At 42.9% G+C, this 26,174-nt stretch overlaps 1 protein-coding gene and 1 non-coding gene across 4 annotated transcripts in view; one reads left to right on the forward strand and one right to left on the reverse strand.

Moving 5' to 3' along the window:
• MTOR (mechanistic target of rapamycin kinase) overlaps positions 1 to 26,174 on the forward strand; it is a 162,218-nt gene that overhangs the window by 29,204 nt on the left and 106,840 nt on the right. For all 3 annotated transcript variants that reach the window (XM_030912982.1, XM_010353522.2, XM_030912983.1), the window contains 11 exons: positions 295 to 481; positions 1,783 to 1,911; positions 2,912 to 3,156; positions 4,799 to 5,014; positions 5,367 to 5,572; positions 9,434 to 9,556; positions 10,211 to 10,300; positions 11,457 to 11,549; positions 12,564 to 12,698; positions 12,939 to 13,068; positions 15,072 to 15,322. In XM_030912982.1, coding sequence (XP_030768842.1) covers positions 295 to 481; positions 1,783 to 1,911; positions 2,912 to 3,156; positions 4,799 to 5,014; positions 5,367 to 5,572; positions 9,434 to 9,556; positions 10,211 to 10,300; positions 11,457 to 11,549; positions 12,564 to 12,698; positions 12,939 to 13,068; positions 15,072 to 15,322 — 1,805 coding nt within the window. The remainder of the gene's footprint in view (positions 1 to 294; positions 482 to 1,782; positions 1,912 to 2,911; positions 3,157 to 4,798; positions 5,015 to 5,366; positions 5,573 to 9,433; positions 9,557 to 10,210; positions 10,301 to 11,456; positions 11,550 to 12,563; positions 12,699 to 12,938; positions 13,069 to 15,071; positions 15,323 to 26,174) is intronic.
• LOC115892485 lies at positions 17,613 to 17,719 on the reverse strand. The gene has a single exon (XR_004052365.1). It is a non-coding gene; the product is annotated as a U6 spliceosomal RNA (small nuclear RNA).

Consider the following 26,174-nt stretch of genomic DNA (forward strand, 5'->3'; position numbering starts at 1 on the left):
TCCTCCTGCCTCAGCCTCCCGAGTAACTGGGATTACAGGTGTGCACCACCACACCTGGCTAATTTTTATTTTTGTAGAGACAGGGTCTTGCTGTGTTGCCCAGGCTGTTTCAAACTCCTGGCCTCAAACAATCCTCCCTCCTTGGCCTCCCAAAGTGTTGGGATTACAGGCGTGAGCCACTGGCAGCTTTCTTAATTTATTCTTAAACTGAATTGCTTTATAGCACCTTTGACTATTGATGTATAGACCCTAACCCTGACCTGGAGCTATCTACTTTGTCTTTTCTGTACTCAGATACGCAGTACCTCCAAGATACTATGAACCATGTCCTAAGCTGTGTCAAGAAGGAGAAGGAACGTACAGCAGCCTTCCAAGCCCTGGGGCTACTTTCTGTGGCTGTGAGGTCTGAGTTTAAGGTCTATTTGCCTCGAGTGCTGGACATCATCCGAGCAGCCCTGCCTCCAAAGGACTTCGCCCATAAGTAAGCACCTCTGTTATGATTTCACCTTCCACTTCATTTGGTTGGAGAGGAAGGACGCTCTATCCCAGATCCACAGAGCTTAAGCCATTTTTTGCATCATTAAACTCCAGGGTATAGCAAATCATATGAAGAACAGCCCTTCCTCAGTTGAATTCTAAGCTTTTCCAAATGAAATAACATATATGAACTATTTGGGGAGGTTGAATACCCTGAGAACACGTGAGATGTCAGTGCTATTTTCAGTGTTATTATTTACTGGAAATCTGCTAGTTTTGCTTTTTTCTCTGGCTTTTAGAAGTCTTATTTTGATATAAGACCTAAAGAGAGGAATCCTCGACTGTAACTGAAGGGACCTAAGGGTCATCTTTCCCTAACCTTAGGGACCTAAGGTTAAATACGTTATTCCACCTCTTTAAACCTTCTGGGGAATACAATATGAGAAACTCCCTCAGCATCCTGCCAGATGGAGAGGCCAGGGTGTCTTCGCTAAGGCGGGGGGTCGATGTTCCTCACCCTTTGTCTCAGGGTTGTCTTTATACTTCCCTGTTTATTAGCGAAGATTGCTGTGGTGAATTAATATGCCCCACTCATTCTTCTCTTTTTTTTTTTTTTTTTTTTTTGAGATAGAGTCTCACTTTGTTGCCCAGGCCAGAGTGCAGTGGTGCAATCTTGGCTCACTGCAACCTCCTCTTCTTGGGTTCAAGCGAATCTCCTGCCTCAGTCTCCCAAGTAGCTGGGATTACAGGCATGTGCCACCACACCCAGCTAATTATTGTATTTTTTTGTAGACACAAGGTTTCACCATGTTGGCCAGGCTGGTCTCGAACTCCTGGCCTCAAGTGATCTACCCACCTTAGCCTCTCAGAGTGCTGGGATTACAGGTGTGAGCTACTGCGCCTGGCTCCATTCTAAAGCCCCGCATTCTCATCATAGAAGATTCTTTCCATACGATGGCTGTGTACTGCCTTCTTGTCCCTGATGAACACATTTTTCAGCTCCCTTCCTACGTAAGTATCTTGGTGAGCACCACACTAATCCATATGGTACAGCTGTGTGAATTCGGAAAAAGGGCCCCTTCCTTAAGACACTTTACTGCCATCTGCTGGATTCTTGTAGAAACATACACATCTACAGTCACTGTGATGTGATGGGCCCCTTTGAACTGTGCTGTGGACGGCTTGCACACCCATCTGTGGTAGCCCTGCCTGAGTAACCTGTTCTCCTTGCCCCAAGGTGATTCTGAGGTGGGACATTAAAGAATGTCATGATGTCTCAACTAACCACTGTTGGTTTCTTTGCAGGAGGCAGAAGGCAATGCAGGTGGACGCCACAGTCTTCACTTGCATCAGCATGCTGGCTCGAGCAATGGGGCCAAGCATCCAGCAGGATATCAAGGAGCTGCTGGAGCCCATGCTGGCAGTAGGACTAAGGTGAGTGTCAGAAACCTGAGCTTGCCCTATATCAATGTGAGGCTTGGCCCCCAGTGTTGGGACTGTTAAAAGAGTGAGGCGTGGTTGTCTGCACTTTCAATTGGATGGACAGGATAGCTTAGACTAAACGCATAGGCTAGTACTGAATCCTAGTTTCATCACTAGCATGTTATGTGATCTTGACTAAGTTATTTAATTTCTCTGAGCCTCTTTTTTTTTTTTTTTTTTTGAGGAGTCTTGCTCTGTCGCCCAGGCTGGAGTGCAGTGGCGCGATCTCAGCTCACTGCAAGCTCCGCCTCCTGGGCTCACGCCATTCTTCTGCCTCAGTGTCCTGAGTAGCTGGGACTACAGGCACCTGCCACCACGCCTGGCTAATTCTTTGTATTTTTGGTAGAGATGGGGTTTCACCATGTTAGCCAGGATGGTCTCAATCTCCTGACCTTGTGATCCACCTACCTCAGCCTCCCAAAGTGCTGGGATTACAGGTGTGAGCCTCCGTGCCTGGCCTCGTTTTTTTCTTTTAATCTGAAAAGTGGGTACAATAGTAATTCCTATTGTCTAGGGTTGCTGTGGGTTCATGATATAGTCACTCTTAGCACCATGCCTGGCATATAGGAAGTACTCAATAAATATTTGCAAATATTGTGTATATTATCATTGAGCAAGTTGCTTAAGCTTCCTAAACTAATTTCTTCTCATCTGTAAAATAAGGACAGTGTTTTAAATCTGCTTCCCAGAGCATTTGTTGAGACTTGGTCTTCTGTAGTGGCTGAATTATAGTGAGCAAGTCTTTTGTGACGAGAACCAGAAACTCACAGATTGTTTGGATATCTGAGACTAAGCCAAGAGAGTTTACACGTTTATTCTTATTTTATAATATCCTTTCTACTCTGAAGAACGGAGGCCTGATCCCCTTGCTGGGAGAGAAAGCTATTTCTTCCCAAGAACAGACTGAGTGTCATATGCCCAGCCCTTACGTGGCTTGTTTCCTTCCCCTCAGTCCTGCCCTCACTGCAGTGCTCTACGACCTGAGCCGTCAGATTCCACAGCTAAAGAAGGACATTCAAGATGGGCTACTGAAAATGCTGTCCCTGGTCCTTATGCACAAACCGCTCCGCCACCCAGGCATGCCCAAGGGCCTGGCCCATCAGCTGGCCTCTCCTGGCCTCACAACCCTCCCTGAGGCCAGCGATGTGGGCAGCATCACTCTTGCCCTCCGAACGCTTGGCAGCTTTGAATTTGAAGGTAAGAAATTACAATGTCTCTTGGCAAGGTAGTGAGAGCTGCTGGAAACTTTGGGAAAGGAATGAAAGTATCTAGACTTCCCGGATCTTGCTGTGATCCCAGAGACAGGATAGCTGATTCTGTAGCAGCTCATCCTTCCTAGACTCTTTCCATATGTTGGTAATTCCTGTTTGTTTCTTTGTCCCATACTGAGTTTGGGGGCACATGATTTGAGGGAAGGTATACGTTGATCCAAGGAAATAATGCTTCAGAGACAGATCCCCCTCATGTCCTCACTTTTTCACTTCCTTGTAGCTGAGATGATACGTAATGCTTTAAAATGTATAAGCAAGGGCTTTTGGGTGTTTCCATGTCTATGGTGTTATGGTTTCTTTTTTCTTTTTTTTTTTTTTTTTTTTGAGACAAAGTCTTTCTGTTGCCTAGGCTGGTGTGCAATGGCACGATCTCAGCTCACTGCATCCTCCACCTCCTGGGTTCAAGCGATTCTCCCGAGTAGCTGGGACTGTAGGCGCGTGTCACCATACCCAGCTAATTTTTGTATTTTTGGTAGAGATGGAGTTTCACCATGTTGGCCAGGCTGTTCTGGAACTCCTGACCTCAAGCGATCTGCCTGCCTTGGCTTCCCAAAGTGCTAGGATTACAACCATGAGCTACTACTGTACTGTGTAGTTCTAAACTGCAAGTAAACCCGCAATAATACCCCACAGAGATATATTTCAGGAGTAGAAGTTGCTACTTTTGAAATTTAAGATCATATAGGTAGTATTGGTCAAGACTGTAGGGAAACAAGCAAGTACAGAAAGCCTGAACATGCTGTCTGGAGACAGCCACCTCTGGTTTCTCTATTGCAGTTCCTCCACTTAACATTGATTCACACTGGTGATAATTTATTTATAGTGAATAGAAAGTAGCTATGTTTAAACCCAGCCTACATAGACTCTTTGTCTGGTATTTAAATCTGGGAACTAAAACAGGCAAGGTAAATTTGATCAAGAATTGTATTATCCTCTAAGAAAGTAAGGGGTTGAGTTGGAATAAAACAAAATAATTTATTATTTGAAGGGAACATAAAAAGGCTAGGATTGGGGCATACCTTTGATCTGTTTCCCTGCTCCTTCACCACCCGCTTTTGCCTTTCTGCTGATTGAAAGCCCCCTTGTGACCCTTTAAGAGTTCTGGGTCAGGCCGGGTGCAGTGGCTCACGCCTGTAATCCCAGCACTTTGGGAGGCCGAGGCGGAAGGATCACAAGGTCAGGAGATCAAGATCATCCTGGCTAACATGGTGAAACCCTGTCTCTACTGAAAATACAAAAAGAAAAGAAAAAAAAATTAGCCGGGCATGGTGGTGGGCGCCTGTAGTCCCAGCTACTCGGGAGGCTGAGGCAGGAGAATGGCGTGAACCCGGGAGGCGGAGCTTGCAGTGAGCGGAGATGGTGCCACTGCACTCCAGCCTGGGCGACAGAGCGAGACTCTGTCTCAAAAAAAAAAAAAAAAAAGAGTTCTGGGTCAGTATCTTATTGATCAATATCTGGTTGAAAGTAGAATTAGTAGCCTCAAAATGGAAAATTCAGCTAGCAAGCTGCAGACCTACCTGTCTGCAGCAGCAGTGTTTATTCTGTTTTCTCTCTGCCTTTCTATCCAGGCCACTCTCTGACCCAATTTGTTCGCCACTGTGCGGATCATTTTCTAAACAGTGAGCACAAGGAGATCCGCATGGAGGCTGCCCGCACCTGCTCCCGCCTGCTCACGCCCTCCATCCACCTCATCAGTGGCCATGCTCATGTGGTTAGCCAGACTGCAGTGCAAGTGGTGGCAGATGTGCTTAGCAAGCTGCTCGTGGTTGGGATAACAGATCCTGGTAAGGCTTCCAAGACAGAAGCAATCTAGGGGAGTTAAGGAGCTTAGGGCAGTTGGGAGTAGCCATTTTCATTACGTGGCCTCTCTAGAGATCTCGGCCTCAACAAGCTGATATTCAGCTATTTCTCTGCCAAGGCGTGTTAGGCGCGGCTACTCTAGCCTGTTGGTGTAAGATAATCTGCCTTTAATTCTTTGTCTTCACTCCTATGAGTAGAGAAAAGAGTAACAGAGGTTAGATGAGAGAAAGCATCTGGAATCTTCCCACTACGCTGATGGCAGTGGAGGTGGAAGCTGGGAAGGGCTGGAGTGATTGGGTCATGAAGAAATGTTCAAAGGCTCCATTGCTCTTGCAGACCCTGACATTCGCTATTGTGTCTTGGCATCCCTGGACGAGCGCTTTGATGCACACCTGGCCCAGGCGGAGAACTTGCAGGCCTTGTTTGTGGCTCTGAATGACCAGGTGTTTGAGATCCGGGAGCTGGCCATCTGCACTGTGGGCCGACTCAGTAGCATGAACCCTGCGTTTGTCATGCCTTTCCTGCGCAAGATGCTCATCCAGGTAACCAGGATGATGGCCAGACCCACAGGCAGGGAAAACAGGACTCTCACTGTGAGAGCTGCTTGAGGAAGCAGAGTTGAGGACAAGAATTGGGGAGAAAGATTGAGGTACCTGGTAAAAGCCACATGTGTCTGCAAGGGTCCACGTTTCCCTGGCTTTATAATGGCAGTTCCAGTGCTTATCACCTCATGAGCCCTTTGTCAATATGACTCCAAGGTGGTTCGGAGTCCTCTCATGCAGTTCTTTCTTTTTCCTGACAAGTTGCCAGTGATCCCATTTCTTGGCCCTCTTTGCTTGCTGGATTGATCTGCTGCAGATGGTGTCAGACTTCCCAGCGCCTCCCTATCCTTCCACTCTCCTGCTTTTCTTGCTGGTGCCAGGTCAAGCATGGAGGCCATTGTTCTTCACAAAAATAACCAATGTGAGACCGTTTCCACCGTTAATTCTAATAGTCATTGCCCCAGTCTGTGATCCTGGCTTTTGTTCTTAAATAATATGAGAATGCCAAACTCAGTTGCTTGATCTGTAGCCCAAGGTAGAATTCCTCTTGAGACATGGCTCCTCAGTTTTTGTCTTCACCTACCTAAGTTCTGTGGCCTCCTGGTGAGCAATACATGGTCCAGTCCTGCCTGGTGAAGTTATTTCCACCTGCCTCTTCTGGGTCTCTATGTGGTTCACCCACTCATTTCCTGTCCCCATTGCTCGCTGTCTGCTTCCTGACCCTCCCTCATGCTTTGTTTTGAAGTAAACACTTTTTGTAATATATAAGGAACTTAAACATAGAAAATCATTAATATATGTAACTCACTCTAGAGAAATGTTGTTTGTTCACAATTTGTCGTAAAGTGGCTGTAAATTATATCATCAATCAACAAATTAGGAAGCTGTACTTATGTTGGCACTTCTGTTTTTAGCATAATGATTTATTTAACTGCTGGCCTGCGTTAGAAGTGCCTGTCATTTTAAGTCTTAAAAAGATTTCTGAGTTTTAGGAAGGAATAGAAATCATTGTTGAAGGCCGGGCGTGGTGGCTCACACCTGTAATCCCAGCACTTTGGGAGGCTGAGGTGGCCAGATCACCTGGGGTCAGGAGTTCGAGACCAGCCTGGCCAACATGGTGAAACTCTGTCTCTACTAAAAATAAAAAAAAATGAGCCCAGTATGGTGGCGAGCATCTGTAATACCAGCTACTCTGGAGGCTGGTGCAGGGAGAATTGCTTGAACCCAGGAGGCAGAGGTTGTAGTGAGCCAAGAACATGCCACTGTACTCCAGCCTGGCAATGGAGCAAGACTCCCATCTCAAAAAAAAAAGAAAAAAAGGCTGGGCGCAGTAGCTCATGCCTGTAATCCCAGCACTTTGGGAGGCCGAGGCGGGCGGATCACGAGGTCCAGAGATGGAGACCATCCTGGCGAACACGGTGAAACCCCGTCTCTACTGAAAATACAAAAAAATTAGCTAGGCATGGTGGCGGGCGCCTGTAGTCCCAGCTTCTAGGGAGGCTGAGGCAGGAGAATGGTGTTAACCCAGGAGGCGGCAGAACTTGCAGTGAGCAGAGATTGCGCCACTGCACTCCAGTCTGGGCGACAGAGTGAGACTCCGTCTCAAAAAAAAAAAGAAAAAAAAGCGAAATCAGTGTTGAGCCTGCTAGCTCAAATCATGCTGCATTAATTTGGCATAGAAATATATCTTAAATGGCTGAGCACAGTGTCTTGTGTCTGTTATCCCAGCACATTGGGAGGCCAAGGCAGGTGGATCACATGAACCCAAGAGTTTGACGAGACCAGCCTGGGGAACATGATGAACCACATCTCTACAAAATATACAAAAGTTAGCTGGGCGTAATGATGCATACTGTAGTCCTAGCTACTCAGGAGGCTGAGGTGGGAGGATCACTTGAGCCTGGTAAGTTGTGGATGCAGTGAGCCGTGATGGTGCCACTGCACTCCAGCCTGGGTGACAGAGTGAGACCCTATCTCAAAAAAAAAAAAAAGAAAAAAAGGAAAAAATAAATACCTCCTAATGAGAATAACAATATGTTCATTCTGTCAGCAGACTTTTTGACCACTATGTTCCAGGTACTGCTGGGCACTGGGAATATAGCAGTGAATAAGCCAGGCGTGGCTCCAATCTTCATTCTTTTTTGTTTTGAGACGCCGTCTTGCTCTGTCTCCAGGCTGGAGTGCAGTAGTGCGATCTTGGCTCACTGCAACCTCTGCCTCCCAGGTTCAATCGAGTCTCCTGCCTCAGCCTGCTGAGTAGCTGGGACTACAGGCGCCTGCCACCATGCCCAGCTAATTTTTGTATTTTTAGTAGAGACAGAGTTTCTCCAAGTTGGCCAGGCTGGTCTCAATCTCTTGACCTCGTAATCTGCCCGCTTCAGTCTCCCAAGGTGCTGGGATTACAGGTGTGAGCCACCTCGCCCGGCCGACTCTAATCTTCTAGAAGCTGGTAGTAAGCTATCAGGCCATCTCATTTTTTCAATACTGCAGAGTGTGAAGCTCCTTTGAATGAATTTATGTACTGAATTTAGCCCTTGAAACATTAAAATTACTCTTTTTTGTTTTTAAACTTTGATATAGATTTTTCCAAATTGAGTTGTACATTTTCATGCCTTGGTAAAGGCTTTGGTGTTTTGTTTTATTTTGAGACAGAATCTCACTGTGTCACCAAGGTTGGAGTGCAATGGTGGGATCTCGTCTCACTGCAGCCTCTGCCTCTTGGGCTCAAGCAATCCGTCTGCCTCAGCCTCCCAAACTGCTGGGATTACAGGCATGAGCCACTGTGCCTGGCCGACTTTGGCCTTTCTTGCGGTCTTGGTCATCAGGGTGGGCATTGGTTATTGTTATTAGGATGCAGTGAGGCTCTCAGGCTCTGAAAGTGAACTTGGAGTTCTTTGGATTGGCCCCGCACTGCTGCAGATAGTTGGGCTCTGCTCTGTGAGGCACATTTCCTCGCAGTCAGCCATGTCTTCCTGGTGCTGCAGGTCTATTCTCAGTATCCCCTTCATTTCTTTTCCCTGTGGTCTGCTATGACTGGGGAAAACAGGCTGCCAAGGGAATCCAGAAAATCAGGTTATGAAGTCAGTAACCTAAGACAAAATGTAATGTTAAATTGTAGACTCCTCTGGGTAGCTGAGTTAACCTGAGCTCTGTGACATCTGCTTTTCTTACTGCTCATCGATTTCCTTCTGGCAGCTTTATCCAGAAGTCTGTCTATATTATGCTGTCTATGTCACCATGAGCTTAATGTGCTGATTTGCTGGTTTCGTAAGGATGTCAGTTAGAACCAGCATGTTATCTCCAGTCAGTAAGGCTTTGGGGGATCCTGCCAATGTGATCCCCACCTATTGAGTTTATCTAGATGTACCCCAAACAGCTACAGAGTATCAACACTTCTCTTGACATCATAGCTGTTCTAACTGTTCTTTGATTCCTTTGCCATTATTTGTAGTCCTTAGTAATTTGCTGTCTGGACGAAGATTTTTCTCCCAAGGGCCCTACCTTTGTTCCTCATTTTTATAGAACTCTACTCTCAGCTCTCCCTGTTGGTTTTTCAGTCTTCTCTGGCTGTGCTACATTGTTAAAAGCTCTGCTTTAGAGAAGACCATGGGACGTTGGAGTGCTGTGATAAAAGGAAAGGGAGTAGGTTTTCGAATAGTTTTTCTTCCTGGCGCACTTATATCTAAGGCTGTTCTGTCACTTGCAGAGATGTCTGTTGCTCATTGAGTATCTAGCAGCTACTTCATCTGTCGTGGAAGTCTTGGTTTTTCCCCCAGTTCCCTGCCACTTTTTCTGTTTGACACAGTCTCTCTCTAGAATGTCTTCTGCCATAGAGAACATATGAGCCTTTCTTCCCTACAGATTTTGACAGAGCTGGAGCACAGTGGGATTGGAAGAATCAAAGAGCAGAGTGCCCGCATGCTGGGGCACCTGGTCTCCAATGCGCCCCGACTCATCCGTCCCTACATGGAGCCTATTCTGAAGGTAACACAAATCAAGAGGCTGGCACTTCCTTTCTGCGTTGTCATCAGCTCATATGGGGAGATGGGAGTGTTTCAGTGCTCACTAGTACACTGAACAAAGTAGATAATTTCCTTGCTCTCATGCTTGGAGACCAAAGGGCCATATCAAGCACTTTCAGTTAAAGAATACCAAGAATCTCATCAGTTGCAGGAAAGTGCTCTCCTTATAAAAGGTAAGAGATAATGCTTCAGGCACATCATCACAGGTGTTTGGAAAGGAGAAGTAGGTGGATAGTAGCATAAAATAGCTCTCCCAAAATGAGGAAAAAATGAGCTTGAAAATCTGAAACAACCTTCAAATCTGAACACATTAGAGTCATGTGAAGTATTTTACAATGTATGTGAATCTGGATGAACAATCACTGAGATAGTTTAGAGGAGACATGAGAAGATACTTTCACATCATGGTGCTTCCCAGCTCTCTCACATGTCAGACTTATACTTCGTACAGAGAAAAGTTTGAGAATTTACATTCCAGAGAAGTCTTGGGTTCATAAAGCTTAGGAGGAATTTCTTTATGACTGAGATGGTGTCTTGGGTGAATTTGACTTATGTGAAAGAAAGGTTTCTAGTAGAGTCTAACCTGCATTCGTTTTCTCATAACTTCTTTCCCTAGGCATTAATTTTGAAACTGAAAGATCCAGACCCTGATCCAAACCCAGGTGTGATCAATAATGTCCTGGCAACAATAGGAGAATTGGCACAGGTAAAGGGGCAGCTACTTTTTCCGTGGTGGAGATGGGGTGGAAAGGAAACTCACCTCTGAGGAAGTCCAAATGCTTTTTTTTTTTTTTAAATGAAAGATCTCACATGTTTATTACGGAACCCAGCCAACCAACGCATTCCTAACATATTCAGAGAGAAATAATACATTCTCAATAAAACACATCCGACTCTCCAGATAGTGGTGACATTTTCAGCTTGATATGGTCACATCATTGTGACCTTCAGACAGCATCAATATGTGTGCCATCTCATGTGCAATTCCTCATAGACCCAGTTTGGTTCTTCTCCAACGTCTTTTTTTGGAGTTGTACCTGGTTTTATTACCAGTTTTCATCCGAATCCACTGGGGAATGGGACGATTTTACTTTTGTTTTTTGGCCAGGAATTGCTTAATTCTGAAAGTCTTGTGAGAAGACATGGCGAGAAGCAGAGTCAAGCACACACCACGATGGTGGAGAAAGGAAGAGAGGCCTTTTTGTTGTTGTTGTTTTGTTTTTTGTTTTTGAGGCAGAGTCTCACTCTGTCGCCGGGGCTGGAGTGCAGTGGCCAGATCTCAGCTCACTGCAAGCTCCGCCTCCCGGGTTTACGCCATTCTCCTGCCTCAGCCTCCCGAGTAGCTGGGACTACAGGCGCCGCCACCTCGCCCGGCTAGTTTTTTGTATTTTTTAGTAGAGACGGGGTTTCACCGTGTTAGCCAGGATGGTCTCGATCTCCTGACCTCGTGATCCGCCCGTCTCGGCCTCCCAAAGGAGAGGCCTTTTTTTAAAAAATTATTTTATTTTATTTACTTGTTTTTGAGATAGTTTCACTTTATCCAGGCTAGAATGCAGTGGCGTGATCTCAGCTCACTGCAACCTCTATCTCCTGGGTTCAAGTGATTCTCGTGCCTCAGCCTCCCAAGTAGCTGGAATTACAGATGTGTGCCACCACACCCAGCTAATTTCTGTATTTTTAGTAGAGATGGGGTTTCACCATGTTGGCCAGGCTAGTCTCGAGCTCCTGATGACAGGTGATCTGCCCTCCTCAGCCTCCCAAAGTGCTGGGATTACAGGCGTGAGCCACCGTGCCCGGCCTCAAAATACTATTTAATGCCATAATTTCTAACCCTATCTACCATCCTCTTTTTCATTTTGCAGGTTAGTGGCCTGGAAATGAGGAAATGGGTTGATGAACTTTTTATTATCATTATGGACATGCTCCAGGATTCCTCTTTGTTGGCCAAAAGGCAGGTGAGTATTACTGCTTCCCGACTGAGCAAGACAGACCCCATGAGTCCGGGGACCTTGCTTCTCTTTATTCACCTTAGTGTCCTTACCCAGTGCCTAGAACAGAGTGTGATACATAGTAGGTGCTCAAAAATATTTGTTGAATGAGTGAAAATTAGATAGATTTGAAACCAGAATTACCTGTTGTCCTGACCCAGAGTCAGTTTCAGTAAGTATCAGGGCTGACTAGTGCCATTTTGTCTATACAAAAGAAAATGCAGGTCAATTATCAGAGCCCTAGCTCTCAGAGGGAAAAAGAAAGCCTTGGCCACTGCCTATGAGGGAACAGAGGTTTAGCTCATCCTTGCCCAGCCCTGGTTCTGCTTTCCCAATTTGAGGCTATTAGATGACTAGACTAAAATTAAGAACAGTCTTAATTTATTTCTGGGCATGGCAGCTCACACCTGTAATCCTAGCACTTTGGGAGGCCGAGGCAGGAAGATCGCTTGAGCTCCAGAGTTCGAGAGCAGCCTGGGCATAATTAGAGTTTGTCTCTACTAAAAAAAAAAAAAAAAAAAATAGCTGAGCATGGTGGCGTGTGCCTGTAGTCCCAGCTACTCAGGAGGCTAAGATGGGAAGATCACTTGAATCCAAGAGATTAAGACTGCAGTGAACTGTTATCACACCACTGCACTCCAGTCTCCAGTGAGACACTGTCTCAACAACAACAAAAAATCTTAATTTCCTTTTGAATCTCCTGTTAATCATTTGGGATATGGAAGAATGATGTATTTTCTTTGAGAAAGGTGGGAATTTTCTTTGTCTCTTGATCCAGTGGTTGTTGCAGATTTGTGTGCTTGATCAGCCTTGGTTTTATGCCCTCTTGGGATTTCTGCTCATGGTTAGTGTCTTTACTGGAAACCTCTTGTCTTCTTATAGCCTCTAACACTTCATTACAGTCATCATACAAAGAGTTCAACTATGCTTTCTTTTCTCTCATACTGGCTCAATGAACCATGTGATCTTGTGTCTATCTAGGTGGCTCTGTGGACCCTGGGACAGTTGGTGGCCAGCACTGGCTATGTAGTAGAGCCCTACAGGAAGTACCCTACTTTGCTTGAGGTGCTACTGAATTTTCTGAAGACTGAGCAGAACCAGGGTACACGCAGAGAGGTAGGGGACATGGCAAACTTGGTCTTTAAGACTTTACTGGGAGGATGGTAAGAGAGAGAAGGTTGCAGCATTAACATGCTCTGACAGTATGAGTCAGACTTCTTGTCTGTTTCCATTTTGTTCATGTAGCTGGTCATTTGGGTGTGAATTGGGGTTTAAACCTGAGAGGAGTATCTGTGATACTTGTTGTAATCATGTTGTGATGAATGTTTTCTTTTTTCCCTCCCCTTTCCCACCCAGGCCATCCGTGTGTTAGGGCTTTTAGGGGCTTTGGATCCCTACAAGCACAAAGTGAACATTGGCATGATAGACCAGTCCCGGGATGCCTCTGCTGTCAGCCTGTCAGAATCCAAGTCAAGTCAGGATTCCTGTAAGTTGGGGGTAGCCATGAAAGACTTGCGAAGTTCTCACTCACAGAACCCTTGCTGGTTGTGTTTAGAAAGTCTGGAGCTGGATTACTGAGAAATAGGATATTGGCTCATTTAGCAACTTTTGAATGAAAAGTCAGTAGTTTCTTCTTGAATCCCAGAAGGGATGCTGCTTTCCATTGTGGCCAGAATCCTCATGTCTGTCTAGATTCTTTGTCAAGGGTTGACATGCCAAGTCGGTCTGCTTTTTGGTGCCAATGCAAGAGATACACATTATAACCCTATTACCTCTATCTCTCATTCTTTCTTAGTGCTTCTTTGATGTTCTCGTTCCCATAGTATCTACAGAAGAAGAGATAATTGATTCTCCATTTTAATTGATAGGGAAATCAGAGGCGAGGCTCAGGGCCATAGGGAAAACTAGCAGCAATCAGAAATTTGGGGCTCTTTTTTCCGTGAAATGGTCTGGCCCAAGAGCCACATTGCCTTGCCTTTTTTCTTTTTTTTTTTTTTGAGGTGGAGAGTCTTACTCTGTTGCCCAGGCTGGAATATAGCATTGCAACCTCCGCCTCCTGGGTTCAAGCAATTCTTCTGTCTCAGCCTCCCAAGTAACTGGGACTACAGGTGCACACCACCACACCTGGCTAATTTCTGCATTTTTAGTAGGAATGGGGTTTTGCCATGTTGGCCTGGCTGTTCTCAAACTCCTAACGTCAAGTGATCTGCCCGCCTTAGCTTCCCAAAGTGCTGGGATTACAGGCATGAGCCACTATGCCTGGACGCCCTTTTTTTTTTTTTTTTTTTTTTAAGTTTTGTTTTATTTTTAATTGACACAGGGAGGGGGAATAGGGAGAGGTTGGTCAATGAGTGCAAGGTTCCAGTTAGATAGGTGGAATAATTTCTGGTGATCTTTTGCCCATTGTCTTTTATTGTTTTTATTTTATCTTAAATTTATTTTTTTGGAGACAGGGTCTCAGTTTGTCACCCAGGCTGAAGTACAATGGCATGATGTAGCCTCGACCTCCTTGGCTCAAGTGATCCTCCTGCTTCAGCCCCTCAAGTAGCTGGGACTACAGGCGTGTGCCACCACACCTGGTTAATTTTTGTATAGCCCATTGCCTTTTGACAAGTAGCCTGAGTGAATGGGGGTAGGGTATGGGGTTGCAGGAGAGTTTTCTAGACTTAACCCATATTCCCTCAGGGCAGGCCTATTTCTGACATTGAAAGTTAACATTAGTTATCCCAACTATTCCAGGAAAATGTTATTACCCCAAAATGAATTGTTTCTAAACTCACTAGATGGGATGGTATTGCTTCAGATTTCTTCCTCTTCTGGTATGAGGGAGGCATGCCTGTGATGTCATTATGTCAGCCCCATAGCTGTGGAGAGCAGGGCCCGAGCCATGTTGCTCCTGGTGTTCTTCCTTATTCATGGCACCAGTCAGCCCAGCTCTTCATCTGTTTAGTTCTTACCCTCCTCACTGCACTCTTCATGTTACTATACCTCCCTCCCTTGCCGCTGCCCCCTCCGCCACCGTCAGAGTCCTTCAGGTCCTTATTGTTCAAGTCGGATAGGTAGTATTTGCCTACCAACTTGTGTGAGCTCCCTAGGGGAATCAAGCAGCTGCTGAACAGATGTTTGCTTAATTTAATTCCCTCTATTTTGGGGGAGTAATTATTTTTATTGATAGTTTCAGTTTTAAAGTTGTGAACGGTAAGAAGCTAAATTAAACAGAGCAATTTAGAGAAAACCAACCCATCATGTACTGTTTTAGGCTTTTGTGGTTTGAGTAATAGAAAAGCCAAAAACTGTTTACTCCTTGATGGTGAGAAGCTATTTATTGGTTCCTAATAGACCTTGAATTCCCAATAGTGTTAGAACATACTAGGAAGAAAGATAACGAATGCTAATGTCTGTTAGGAGGTTGTTTGTTATTAACTATGCTCTGCCTAAAGTCATGTCATGCTGTGTGTACCTCTAATGCTCTCTTTTGTTTTGTCCTAGCTGACTATAGCACTAGTGAAATGCTGGTTAACATGGGAAACTTGCCTCTGGATGAGTTCTACCCAGCTGTGTCCATGGTGGCCCTGATGCGGATCTTCCGAGACCAGTCACTCTCTCACCATCACACCATGGTTGTCCAGGCCATCACCTTCATCTTCAAGTCCCTGGGACTCAAGTGTGTGCAGTTTCTGCCCCAGGTCATGCCCACGTTCCTTAATGTCATTCGAGTCTGTGATGGGGCCATCCGGGAAGTAAGTACCTCAAACCCCAATCCTTCTCTTTCTCCTCTGCACCACATGCACAGATCCATCTGTGCTTCAGCTTCTTAATCGTGCATTCTGTATGCCCTTGAGCCTAATGCCTTCCTCCCCCTTAACTCCCAACGTGTAAGCGTATGATCGGCTCACTCCAATGTCCTGGCTTGGATGGCTAAAAGGGCCAGGTTCAGTGGCTCACACCTGTAATTCCAGCACTTTGGGGGCCGAGGTGGGTGGATCACCTGAGGTCACCACCGTGTAGCCTGGCCAACATGGTGAAACCCCATCTCTACTAAAAATACAAAAACTACCCAGTCGTGGTGGTGCGCACCTATAATCCCAGCTACTCGGGAGGCTAAGGCAGGAGAATTGCTTGAACCTGTGAGGTGGAGGTTGCAGTGAGCTGAGATCATGCTACCACGCTCCAGCTTGGACAACAGAGTGAGACTCCATCTCGAGAAAAAGATGGCTAGAAGATGAATGGCCTAGGGGAGGAAAAACATTGTCATTCTCAGTAATCTAGAGTTCAGTCAAGTTGTAGATGCCCCACAAATACAAAATCAGTCTGGATTTCTGGTTGCTCCTTCATGACAAGATTTAAGTCATAACATTTTTAGTGAAAATACTACACAGGTGAACTTGCATGCTCTTACTGGATCTCATACTGCCACCAGTTGGTCCCGTTATTGTTGATCCTCAGTGCGAGCATGCAGCCAAGTGGGTGTTTATCTGATCTCTCCATTGTAAACTTATCTGTTTTCCTTTGCCATTAGTGAGTAATCTGTGGGGTGACACTTTGAGACTCCATGGCCCTCCTGTTCCTCAGCTACCTTCCATCCAGTAATTGTAGCATCCATTGATAATCCTCACTTGAATTGATTATCAGTCACACTAGTGGTTGCAAAGTGATGACTTTGTAATTTTGTCGTTCCTTCTCCATTTCATTAGCCGACAGCATTTTTCTGTAAAGAGGAATTTTCCCCTCCCCCACGTCTCACTGTTGCTGTTTCTTGTGTCTTTCTCTAAATCACAGAGTATGCAAAATGGTTCCAAGATTATATGTCCACACTACTACCAACCACAGATCTAAGTAAAGTTCAGGGTAGCTTTGTAGTTCCTGTTTTTCTTAGAATACACTCTACTAAGGGTGTACAGTCAGAGTACTATGTTTAAAAGATAATTAATTACTTTTCCCTCTGATCATATTGTTCACATGATGTACATTTAGAGGAGATAGCATGTTTTTAGAAATTATGTTTCCTAACTTTGTGTCTGGAGTATAGACATACCGTTTATTTGTTTCTATTATATTTATAATTGTAGCTCTCAACCTCATTGAATTTTTTTTTTTTTTTTTTTTTTGAGAAAAAGTCTAACTTTGTTGCCCAGGGGGGAGTACAGTGGCACGATCTCAGCTCACTGCAACCTCTGCCTCCCAGGTTCAAGCAATTCTCCTGCCTCAGCCTCTTGAGTAGCTGGGATTACAGGGGTTGCACCACCATGCCCGGCTAATTTTTGTATTGTTAGTAGAGTCAGGGTTTCCCTATGTTTGCCAGGCTGGTCTTGAACTCCTAACCTCAAGTGATCCAACTGCCTCAGCCTCCCAAAGTGCTGGGATTATAGGGATGAGCCACCACGCCCAGCCAGAATTCTTATTAACTCTAATAATTCACCTGTAAATTCTCTTAGGTTTTTACCCTAGACAGTTATATAGTCTGGTGCGGCAGGGAGGGAAAAAAAAAAATGGATGTTTTGTTTTTTAGTTTTAATCTCGTAAACCACTTAGTGACACAGTAAGGAAAAGTAATAAGTAATAAAAAAGTAATAACACCTCTACTACCATGTTTTTGGTTTTTGAGATAGGGTCTTGCTCTGTCGCCCAAGCTGGCAACACAGAGGTTGCAGTAGGTGATATGGGCTCACTGCAACCTCTACCTCCCGGACTCAAGTGATCCTCCCATCTCAGCCACACGAGTAGTTGGGACTACAGGCATGTACAACCACACCCAGCTGATTTTTTTTGGGTTTCGCCATGTTGCCTAGGCTGGTATCAAACTCCTGGACTCAAGCTATCTGCCCAACTTGGCCTCCCAAAGCACTGGAGTTACAGGAGTGAGCCACTGCACCTGGCCTACTTCCATGTTGATTAGATGCAGTGGTAGTGGAAATCTGTAACCTTGCTCCTGATTTTAATGGACTGCTGTTAAGATTTCACTACTAAGTATAATGTTTGTTGTAGCTTTTTGGTAGATATATTTTTATTTTATTTTATTTTTATTTTTTAAAAAATACGGAATGCTTCACAAATCTGCCTGTTATCCTTGCATATGGGCCATGCTAATCTTCTCTAGATTGTTCCAATGCTAGTATGTGTGCTGCCAAAATTAGCACTAGATAGCTTTATAAAGGTCAAATATTCTCATATAAAGAGATTGCTAAAGAGTTTTATTATGAATGGATATTGAAGTTTTTAGTGTGTAATAATCATATGATTTTTGTCTTTTAATGTGTTGAATATGTTGACTCACATTGATACATGTTCTAATGTAAGAATGCTGGCATTCTTGTATTAAAACCACCTTGGTTATAATGTATTTTTAAATTTCAATCTTATGTCAGTTCAACTTAGAGTTTTTGCTTCTGTGTTCTTGATTGAATTGGTCTATAATTTTCTCTTTTTTAACTATGGGCTCAAAGGTATCTACTTGAAGCAGTTTTGGGTACTTTTTTTTTAGGAAGCTGTTCATTTTGTCTAAGTGTTAAAACTTGTTGATGTGAAATTGTTCACACTGTTCTCTCACGTTTTAATTTTTTTAAGGTTTTTTTTTATGACCTAAAACTGAGTGGATTATGTTTTAATTTTCTAGTAGAGATTTGTTAAAGTATTTTTCAAAGAAGCAACTATTGGCCAGGCGCAGTGGCTCACGCCTATAATCCCAGCACTTTGGGAGGCTGAAGTGGGTGGATCATCTGAGGTCCGGAGTTCAACTCCAGCCTGACTAACATGGTGAAACCCCAACTCTACTAAAAATATAAAAATTAGCCAGGCATGGTGGCGCATGCCTGTAATCCCCGCTACTCAAGAGGCTGAGGCGGGAGAATCGCTTGAACCCGGGAGATGGAGGTTGCGGTGAGCTGAGATTGCGCCTTTGCACTCCAGGCTGGGTGACAGAGCTAGATTCCATCTCAAAAAAAAAAACCAACTTTTGACTTGTTGATCTATTATTATTTTCCTTTTTCTGCTTTTTAAAAGAAATGCTCCGCCTCCCGGGTTTACGCCATTCTCCTGCCTCAGCCTCCCGAGTAGCTGGGACTACAGGCGCCCGCCACCTCGCCCGGCTAGTTTTTTGTATTTTTAGTAGAGACAGGGTTTCACCGGGTTAGCCAGGATGGTCTCGATCTCCTGACCTCGTGATCCGCCCATCTTGGCCTCCCAAAGTGCTGGGATTACAGGCTTGAGCCATCGCGCCTGGCGTCAAATCTTTTTTTCTAATGTAATCTCTTAAGGCTATGAATTTCACTCCAAGTATTATTTAACTGCTTTCCAAAATTTCTTAAAACTTTGAGATAAAATTTACATACCATAAAATTCATTGATTTTTAATATATTTACAGTTATGCAATTATCACTAATAATCTAATTTTAGAAAATTTAAATCACCCTAGCAAAAAACCTCCTGTTCATTTTCAGTCATTTTCTGTTTCTGCCTCATCCCTGGGGCAGCTACTAATCTGCTTCTATCTCTATAGATTTACTTTTTCTGGACATTTCATATAATTGGTGTCATAGAATATGTGGTCTTTTGCATCTGGCTTCTTTCACTTAAAACTTTTGAGATTCATCCATGTGTACCATGTATCAGTAATTCATTCTTCCTTTATTGCTCTGTAATTATGTAGTATTTTCATTATTGTTCAGAAATATTTTCCAGCGTTAGGATTTTTTCTTTTACCCTTGAGTTGTTTAGAAGTGGGTATTTTGTTTGTAAACTTACAGGGTTTTTAATTTCTCATTTTGATGCTGATTTCTAACTTAATTGCATTGTGTTTATGATTCTTTCATGCTTGCTGGAACTGCTTTAATGGTCTAGTGGTTGATCGATTTTCATAAGTATTTCCTGTATCCTTGGGAATACCTGTGTATTTGCTAACATTGTGGACAGAGTGTTATTATGAGTCATTAGATTGAACTTATTACTTATTGTGTTCAAATCTTTTGTGTCCTTGTTAATTTTTGTTTGGTTGATCTATCAATCCTGAGAGAAGTGAGACAAAAATCTCCCTTTACAATGGTAGGCTTGTTTCTGACAGTTTAGTCAATCTTGTTTTATATGTTTTTGAGATTATATTAGTAGATGCATGCAAATTTTAAATCCTGATACCTTCCTGGTAAGTTGACTGTTTTATCATTATGCAGTAATCCTTATCTTTAGTAATACCTTAAAATTTATTTTGCCTAACATTAGTATAGCCACACCAGCTTTTTTTTTTTTTGGAGGCATATGTCTTTTCCAATTCTTTTACTTTTAACTGTCTCATGACTTATTGTTTTAGATGCTCTCTTGTAAATATAGCTAGATTATCTTTTTAATCCAATTTTAAAAATTTTGTCTTTTAACCAGTGCATTTTAGGCCAATTGCATTTTTTGTGATTGCTGATATATTTGGGTTATTTTATTTTATTTTGGGATGGAGTATCGCTCTTGTTGCCAGGGTGGAGTACAGTAGTGCAATCTTGGCTCACTGCAACCTCCGCTTCCTGCGTTCAAGTGATTCTCCTGCCTCAGCCTCACAGGCAGCTGGGATTACAGGTGTATACTACTACGCCCAGCGAATTTTGTATTTTTAGTAGAGACAGGATTTCACCATGTTCACTAGGCTGGTCTCAAACTCCTGACCACAAGTGATCCCCCGTCTCGGCCTCCCAAAGTGCTGGGATTACAGGTGTGAGCCACCGCACCTAGCCATATTTGAGTTTATTTCCACCATCTTACTTAGTGCATTCTTTTTTGTCCTGCTTTGTCTGTCTTTTTTGTTTGTTTGTTTTTGTGAGACTGAGGCTCCCTCTGTTGCCCAGGCTGGAGTGCAGTGGCCTAATCTCGGCTCACTGCAAGCTCCACCTCCCAGGTTCACGCCATTCTCCTGCCTCAGCCTCCCAAGTAGCTGGGACTACAGGCACCCACCACAACGCTTGGCTAATTTTTTGTATTTTTTAGTAGAGACAGGGTTTCACCATGTTAGCCAGGATGGTCTCGATCTCCTGACCTCATGATCCACCTGCCTCGGCCTCCGAAAGTGCTGGGATTACAGGCGTGAGCCACCGCGCCCAGCTGCTTTGTCTGTTTATCTTTCTTTTCTGTCTTTTTCTGGATTTGTTTGAGCCTTAATTTTTTATTTCATCTTTTGCCTTCACTCATTGGCCACCTTTAATTTTGTAAACATTTTCTAATAGACTATTTCAATCATGAATAAACTAGACAACCTATTATGTTAGATTCTCATATACCCGTCAGTAATTACTAGCATTTTGTCAATTTCGTTTTATCCCTTACCTGCATCGCCTTTTCCCCCCACACATGTACGTACATTTCTGCAGTATTTTAAAAGAAATTACAGGTATCATACTATTTCACCAATACATACTTTTTTCCATATAACCACAAGTATGACACCTACAAAGCTAACAATCATTTCTTAGTATTATATAATACCAACCCTTCTTCAAGTGTCCCTAGTTGCCTTAAAAATTCATTGTAATTTGGTTTATTCAAATCAAAATCCAAATAAGGTCTTCATCTGGCATTTGGTTGATATATATCATTCTTTCACCATTTATTTACCTTTTCCCTCTATTCCTATACTTCATAGATTACAGTACTGTATACTTCCTATTTCAACATTTAGTAAACAGACACTTTCAAAATGACCCACTGCTAGTGATGTGAAGGCTAATCAGTGAGTTCAGATATTGTCATGTGATCCATTTGTTAAAAAGTTTCCCATCAGCCTTTTTCCTAATCATTTTAGCATTCATTGGTAGTTATTTCCTAGAGCTATTATTTGATCAGGGACTGCAAAATGGTGATTTTCTTATTTATATGTATTTTTTTTTATTAAAAAAATTTTTTTCCCATGGCACATCTCTCAGGAGGTCCTGAGAACCTGTGCCCCAAAATGGGGATTTTCTAATTTGATTATTCCTTCTGTATTTATTAGCTGGAAAGTTCTTTAGAAATAAAGAACTTGGCTGGGCATGGTGGCTCACAGCTGTAATATCAGCACTTTGGGAGGCTGAGATGAGAGGATTACTTGAGTCCAGGATTGTGAGACCAACCTGGGCATCATAGCAAGACCCCATCTCATTTTATTTAAAATATTTTTTAGGCCGGGCATAGTGGCTCACGTCTGTAATTCCAGCACTTTGGGAGGCCGAGGTGGGTGGATCACAAGGTCAGGAGATCGAGACCATCCTGGCTAACATGTTGAAACCCCGTCTCTACTGAAAAATACAAAAACATTAGCCAGGCATGGTGGCGGGCACCAGTAGTCCCAGCTACTCAGGAGGCTGAGGCAGGAGAATGGCATGAACCCAGGAGGCAGAGCTTGCAGTGAGCCAAGATTGGTCCACTGCACTCCAGCCTGGGCGTCAGAGTGAGACTCTATCTCAAAAAAAAAAAAAAATTTTTAATTTTAAAAAAGAACTTTATATGATCAACTACCAAGGTAATTTGAAGTGTAGATCATGTAGGAAAAACAAAATGCATTCATGGTTCTTTACCTTTATCAAGTTATCAGTTTTTTAGTATAATGAGGAGTCAAGCCTCTAACAACTTTTCAGAGGTGACCCAGGCACCTTCCCACCTCCCAATCCTACCCTTATTCTTTAGAGTATCAGTATGAACTCATGAAGATATATATATATGTAATTTATCTTTATACTGTAAACCAAGTTGGTTGCACAGTCACTCAAAGAAGAATATCAAGTGAAAGTCATTTAGTCATCTTATTGTTAAAACTAATATTGGTCATTTACTACTTGTGTATATAAAAAAATATGTATGTAATCTCACTGAAAGAAATCAGAGCTCACTATATGGAGTATTTCTATATATATAGAATATATGTACATACACACTATATATATGTATATATAATATTTCTGTCCATTGCAGGCAGTAATCTTTTTCACAATCAGATTATCCTGATCACCCTGGCTGTTGTGTCCTTCTTACATGGCCCAGTAGACTTTCTTGCTTTCTGGCGGAAAAAAATTACTCCAAGCATATCAAGTATATTTCACTCAAACCTGGGCATAGCCATTTCCAAGAAGCTCTGATTTTCTTTTAGTGAGATTACATACATATGTATTTTTATAGATGTAAATAGAAAATGGCCAATGTTAGTGTTAACAATAAGATGACTAAATGTAGTTTAAGACTTCACTTGATATTCTTCTTGAGTGATTGTGCAGCCAATTTGGCTTATAGTTAAACTCATTTGTTTCTGTTTATTTTCAACTTTTAGAATTTTCCTTGAGTTTACAAAAAATTTAGGCTGAGCGTGGTGGCTCACGTCTGTAGCCCCAGCACTTTGGGAGGCTGAGGGGATCACTTGAGGCCAGGAGTTTGAGACCAGCCTGGCCAACATGACGAAACCCTGTCTCTACTAAAAATACAAAGATTAGCCAGGCATGGTGGTGCATGCCTGTAGTCCCAGCTACTCAGGAGGCTGAGGCAGGAGAATTGCTTGAACCTGGGAGACAGAGGTTGCAGTGAGCCAAGATTGCACCACTGCACTTCAGCCTGGGCAACAGAGGAAGACTCCATCTCAAAAAATAAAAAAAATAACTTTTATTTTAGTTATATAAGACATTAACATAGTTCCAGAGCTAGAACTATAAATAAGATCTTTCCAGCAACACCTAGCTTCTGCACCATCTTTATACCTCGTTTTCTTCCTTCCTATATTATTTCCTATTTCTGCTATGACAAATTACCACAAATTTAGTGGCTTAACACAGATTTATTATCCTGCAGCTCTCTAGATTATGTTTCTGACATGAGGTCTCACTGGGCTAAAATCAAGGTGTTGATAGGACTGTGTTCCCATCTGGAAGCTCTAGGGGAGAATTGATTTCCTTGCTTTTTTCTAGCTTCTAGAACAGGAGTTGGACAAGCATGTTTTAGAGACTGACTGCATTCCTTGGCCCTATTCCTCCATATTATTGAACATTATTATCGTTTTATGTGGTGTTTGTTTATATTCATCCACACGTATTATTTCATGTCTCATCGCTCTTAGAGCTTACTCCTATAACCATATTCTTTCTTCCTAGTACAAATTCCCCTTAGGAGCATTCATTGAAATAAACAGTTTTTATCTGAATAAGTCTTTATTTCACCCTCTTTTTAAATCTTCATTTGGAGATTTAAAAATTAAAATAAAAAATTTAGTTTTTAGCCAAGAATATGATTCTAGGTTCTCCTACAACTATAGATATGATCCCTCTTTCTGACTTCTTTTTGTTGCTGTTGAGAAATCATGAATCCCTTTTACATAATATTTTTTCTGTGGCTTTACTTCTCATTGTTTTGTTATCCTAAAGTGTTATCTATTATATATCTAGATGTGAGTTTATTTTGATTATCCTGTTTGAGACTTGGAGGGCTTCCTAAATGTGAGGATTGGTATCTTATCAGTTCCTGAGAAATTCTCATGTATTATCTTTTTTGGAATTTTGTCCTTATACCCCTCTATTTTTTTTCCTCCCCTCCCCTCCCCTCCCTCACTCTGCTGCCCAGGCTGGAATGCAGTGGTACGATCTCGGCTAACTTCAGCCTCTGCCTTCCAGGTTCGAGTGATCCTCACGCCTCAGCCTCCCGAGTAGCTGGGACTACAGGCGTGCACCACTACGCCGGCTAATTTTTTTTGTTTTTGCGTTTTTAATAGAGACAGGATTTTACTATGTTGCCCAGGCTGGTCTTGAACTCCTGTCCCCAAGCAATCCAGCCACCTCAGCCTCCCAAAGTGCTGGAATTACAGGTGTGAGCTACTGCGCCCAGCCTTATTCCTACTTTTTTTTTAGGCATTTTAAACAGACTAACTTTCCTTTTTTTTGAATGTACTTAGTAGTTTTATTCATAATTGTCCCAAATTGGAATAAGCTCAGTAACTAATCAATAAGAGAATGAATCAACAATCTGCAGTATATTTATACAATAGAAAGCTCCTCAGCAATGTACAGGATGGACCTGCCAATACATGCAGCAGCAGCATGGAGGAATTCCAAAGCTTCCTGCTCAGTGAAAGAAGACTTACACAAAATAAAACGTGCCATCGATTCCACTCAATATGGAATTCTTAAACAAGCAAAACTAATCCATGGTAGGAAACAAAACAAAACAAAACAAAGCAGTGGTTGCCTCTGAGAGAATAAGGTGGGGATTTACTGGAAGGGACATAAACCAACTTCCTGGGAAGATAGCGTAATATTCTTTGTCTTGACGAGGTTTAGGTTACACATCTGCATGCATTTGTCAAAATTTGTTGAGTGGTACCCCTAAGACTGGTGCATTTCCTTGTGTGTAAATTGTACCTCAAAGGAAAAAATTGGGGCTGAAAGTAAAGATTAAAATCAAGTTATTAATATGCACAAACTGTTTAGGGGGAAGTGTACTGATGTCTAAACAGACTAAATTTTCTATCAAATATAAATAGACTTCTATTATATATAATAGAAGTCTGATTCTGTGTATTGTTTCTGAGAAGTCATGCTTGTAATGGTCTATTTCCTCACATGTTTTATAATTTGGAATCATATAGATAGCATATTCAACTGGGCTTTCCCTGGAGCAATACTGTTAAATCTGCTCTAAATTTGCATCTCTCCAGAGAGGATATGCATTTACTTCTGCCAAGTGGTCCAGGAGAACTTTAATTTCTTGGCTTAGAGCTTCCCAGGCCACACAGTTAGTGAAAATAAATCCATAAACCCATACAATAGATGCCTGAAATTATGAACTCTTAGGGGAGGCATTTTTCTGCCTAGACCCCACCTCACAACTGGCAAATTTCTTTATCTCCTTTTACCAGTGGACAGATTTTTTTTTTAACTCACTATTTATCTTAATATGTAGCTCTTTGAAAATCTGGCTTTATGTGAGAGGCTTCAGTTCTTTTTTTTTTTTTGAAATAGGGTCTTACTTTGTTGCCCAGGCTGGAGCGCAGTGGCATGGTCTCAGCTCACTGTAACCTCACCTCTAAGGCTGAAGCAATCCTCCCACCTCAGCCTTCCAAGCAACTGGGACCATAGACACATGCCACTATGCCCAGCTGATATATTTTTTGTACTTTTGGTAGAGAAAAGGTTTTACCATGTTCCTCAGGCTGGTCTTGAACTCCTGAGCTCGAGGAGTTCTGCCTGCCTTGGCCTCCTAAAGTGCTGGGATTACAGGCATGAGCCACTGTGCCTGGCCACTTCAGTTCTAATAATCTTATAATCATGTTTATATTTTTTTTTTTTTTGCCTTAATTTTAGGCTTATCATAGTGGGGGAGTTTGGGAGGAAATCTAGTGCATCATATTTTCAGGAGCAAAACTGTTCTCTTAAAATACTCATATTCCAAGGAAAAAAAGAATGCTTGTGAAAGGCAAAGGGAGAAGAGGCAGCTCCTCTAGCTCTCTCCTCAGCATTGAGGTGCTTGCCTGTCCATATCCCTTGGGCAGCTACTCCTTATGAATCAGCCACCCAAGTGCTCCCTAATTGTGCCTAGTAAAATGGCACCAAGGACCAGGAAGCTTGTTTCCTGTTTCTGTCTCTCAGTTTTCTCTGACCTTCCCGCCATCT

Source organism: Rhinopithecus roxellana, chromosome 12 (genome assembly GCF_007565055.1).
Source record: "Rhinopithecus roxellana isolate Shanxi Qingling chromosome 12, ASM756505v1, whole genome shotgun sequence".
Taxonomy (NCBI): Eukaryota; Metazoa; Chordata; class Mammalia; order Primates; family Cercopithecidae; genus Rhinopithecus; species Rhinopithecus roxellana.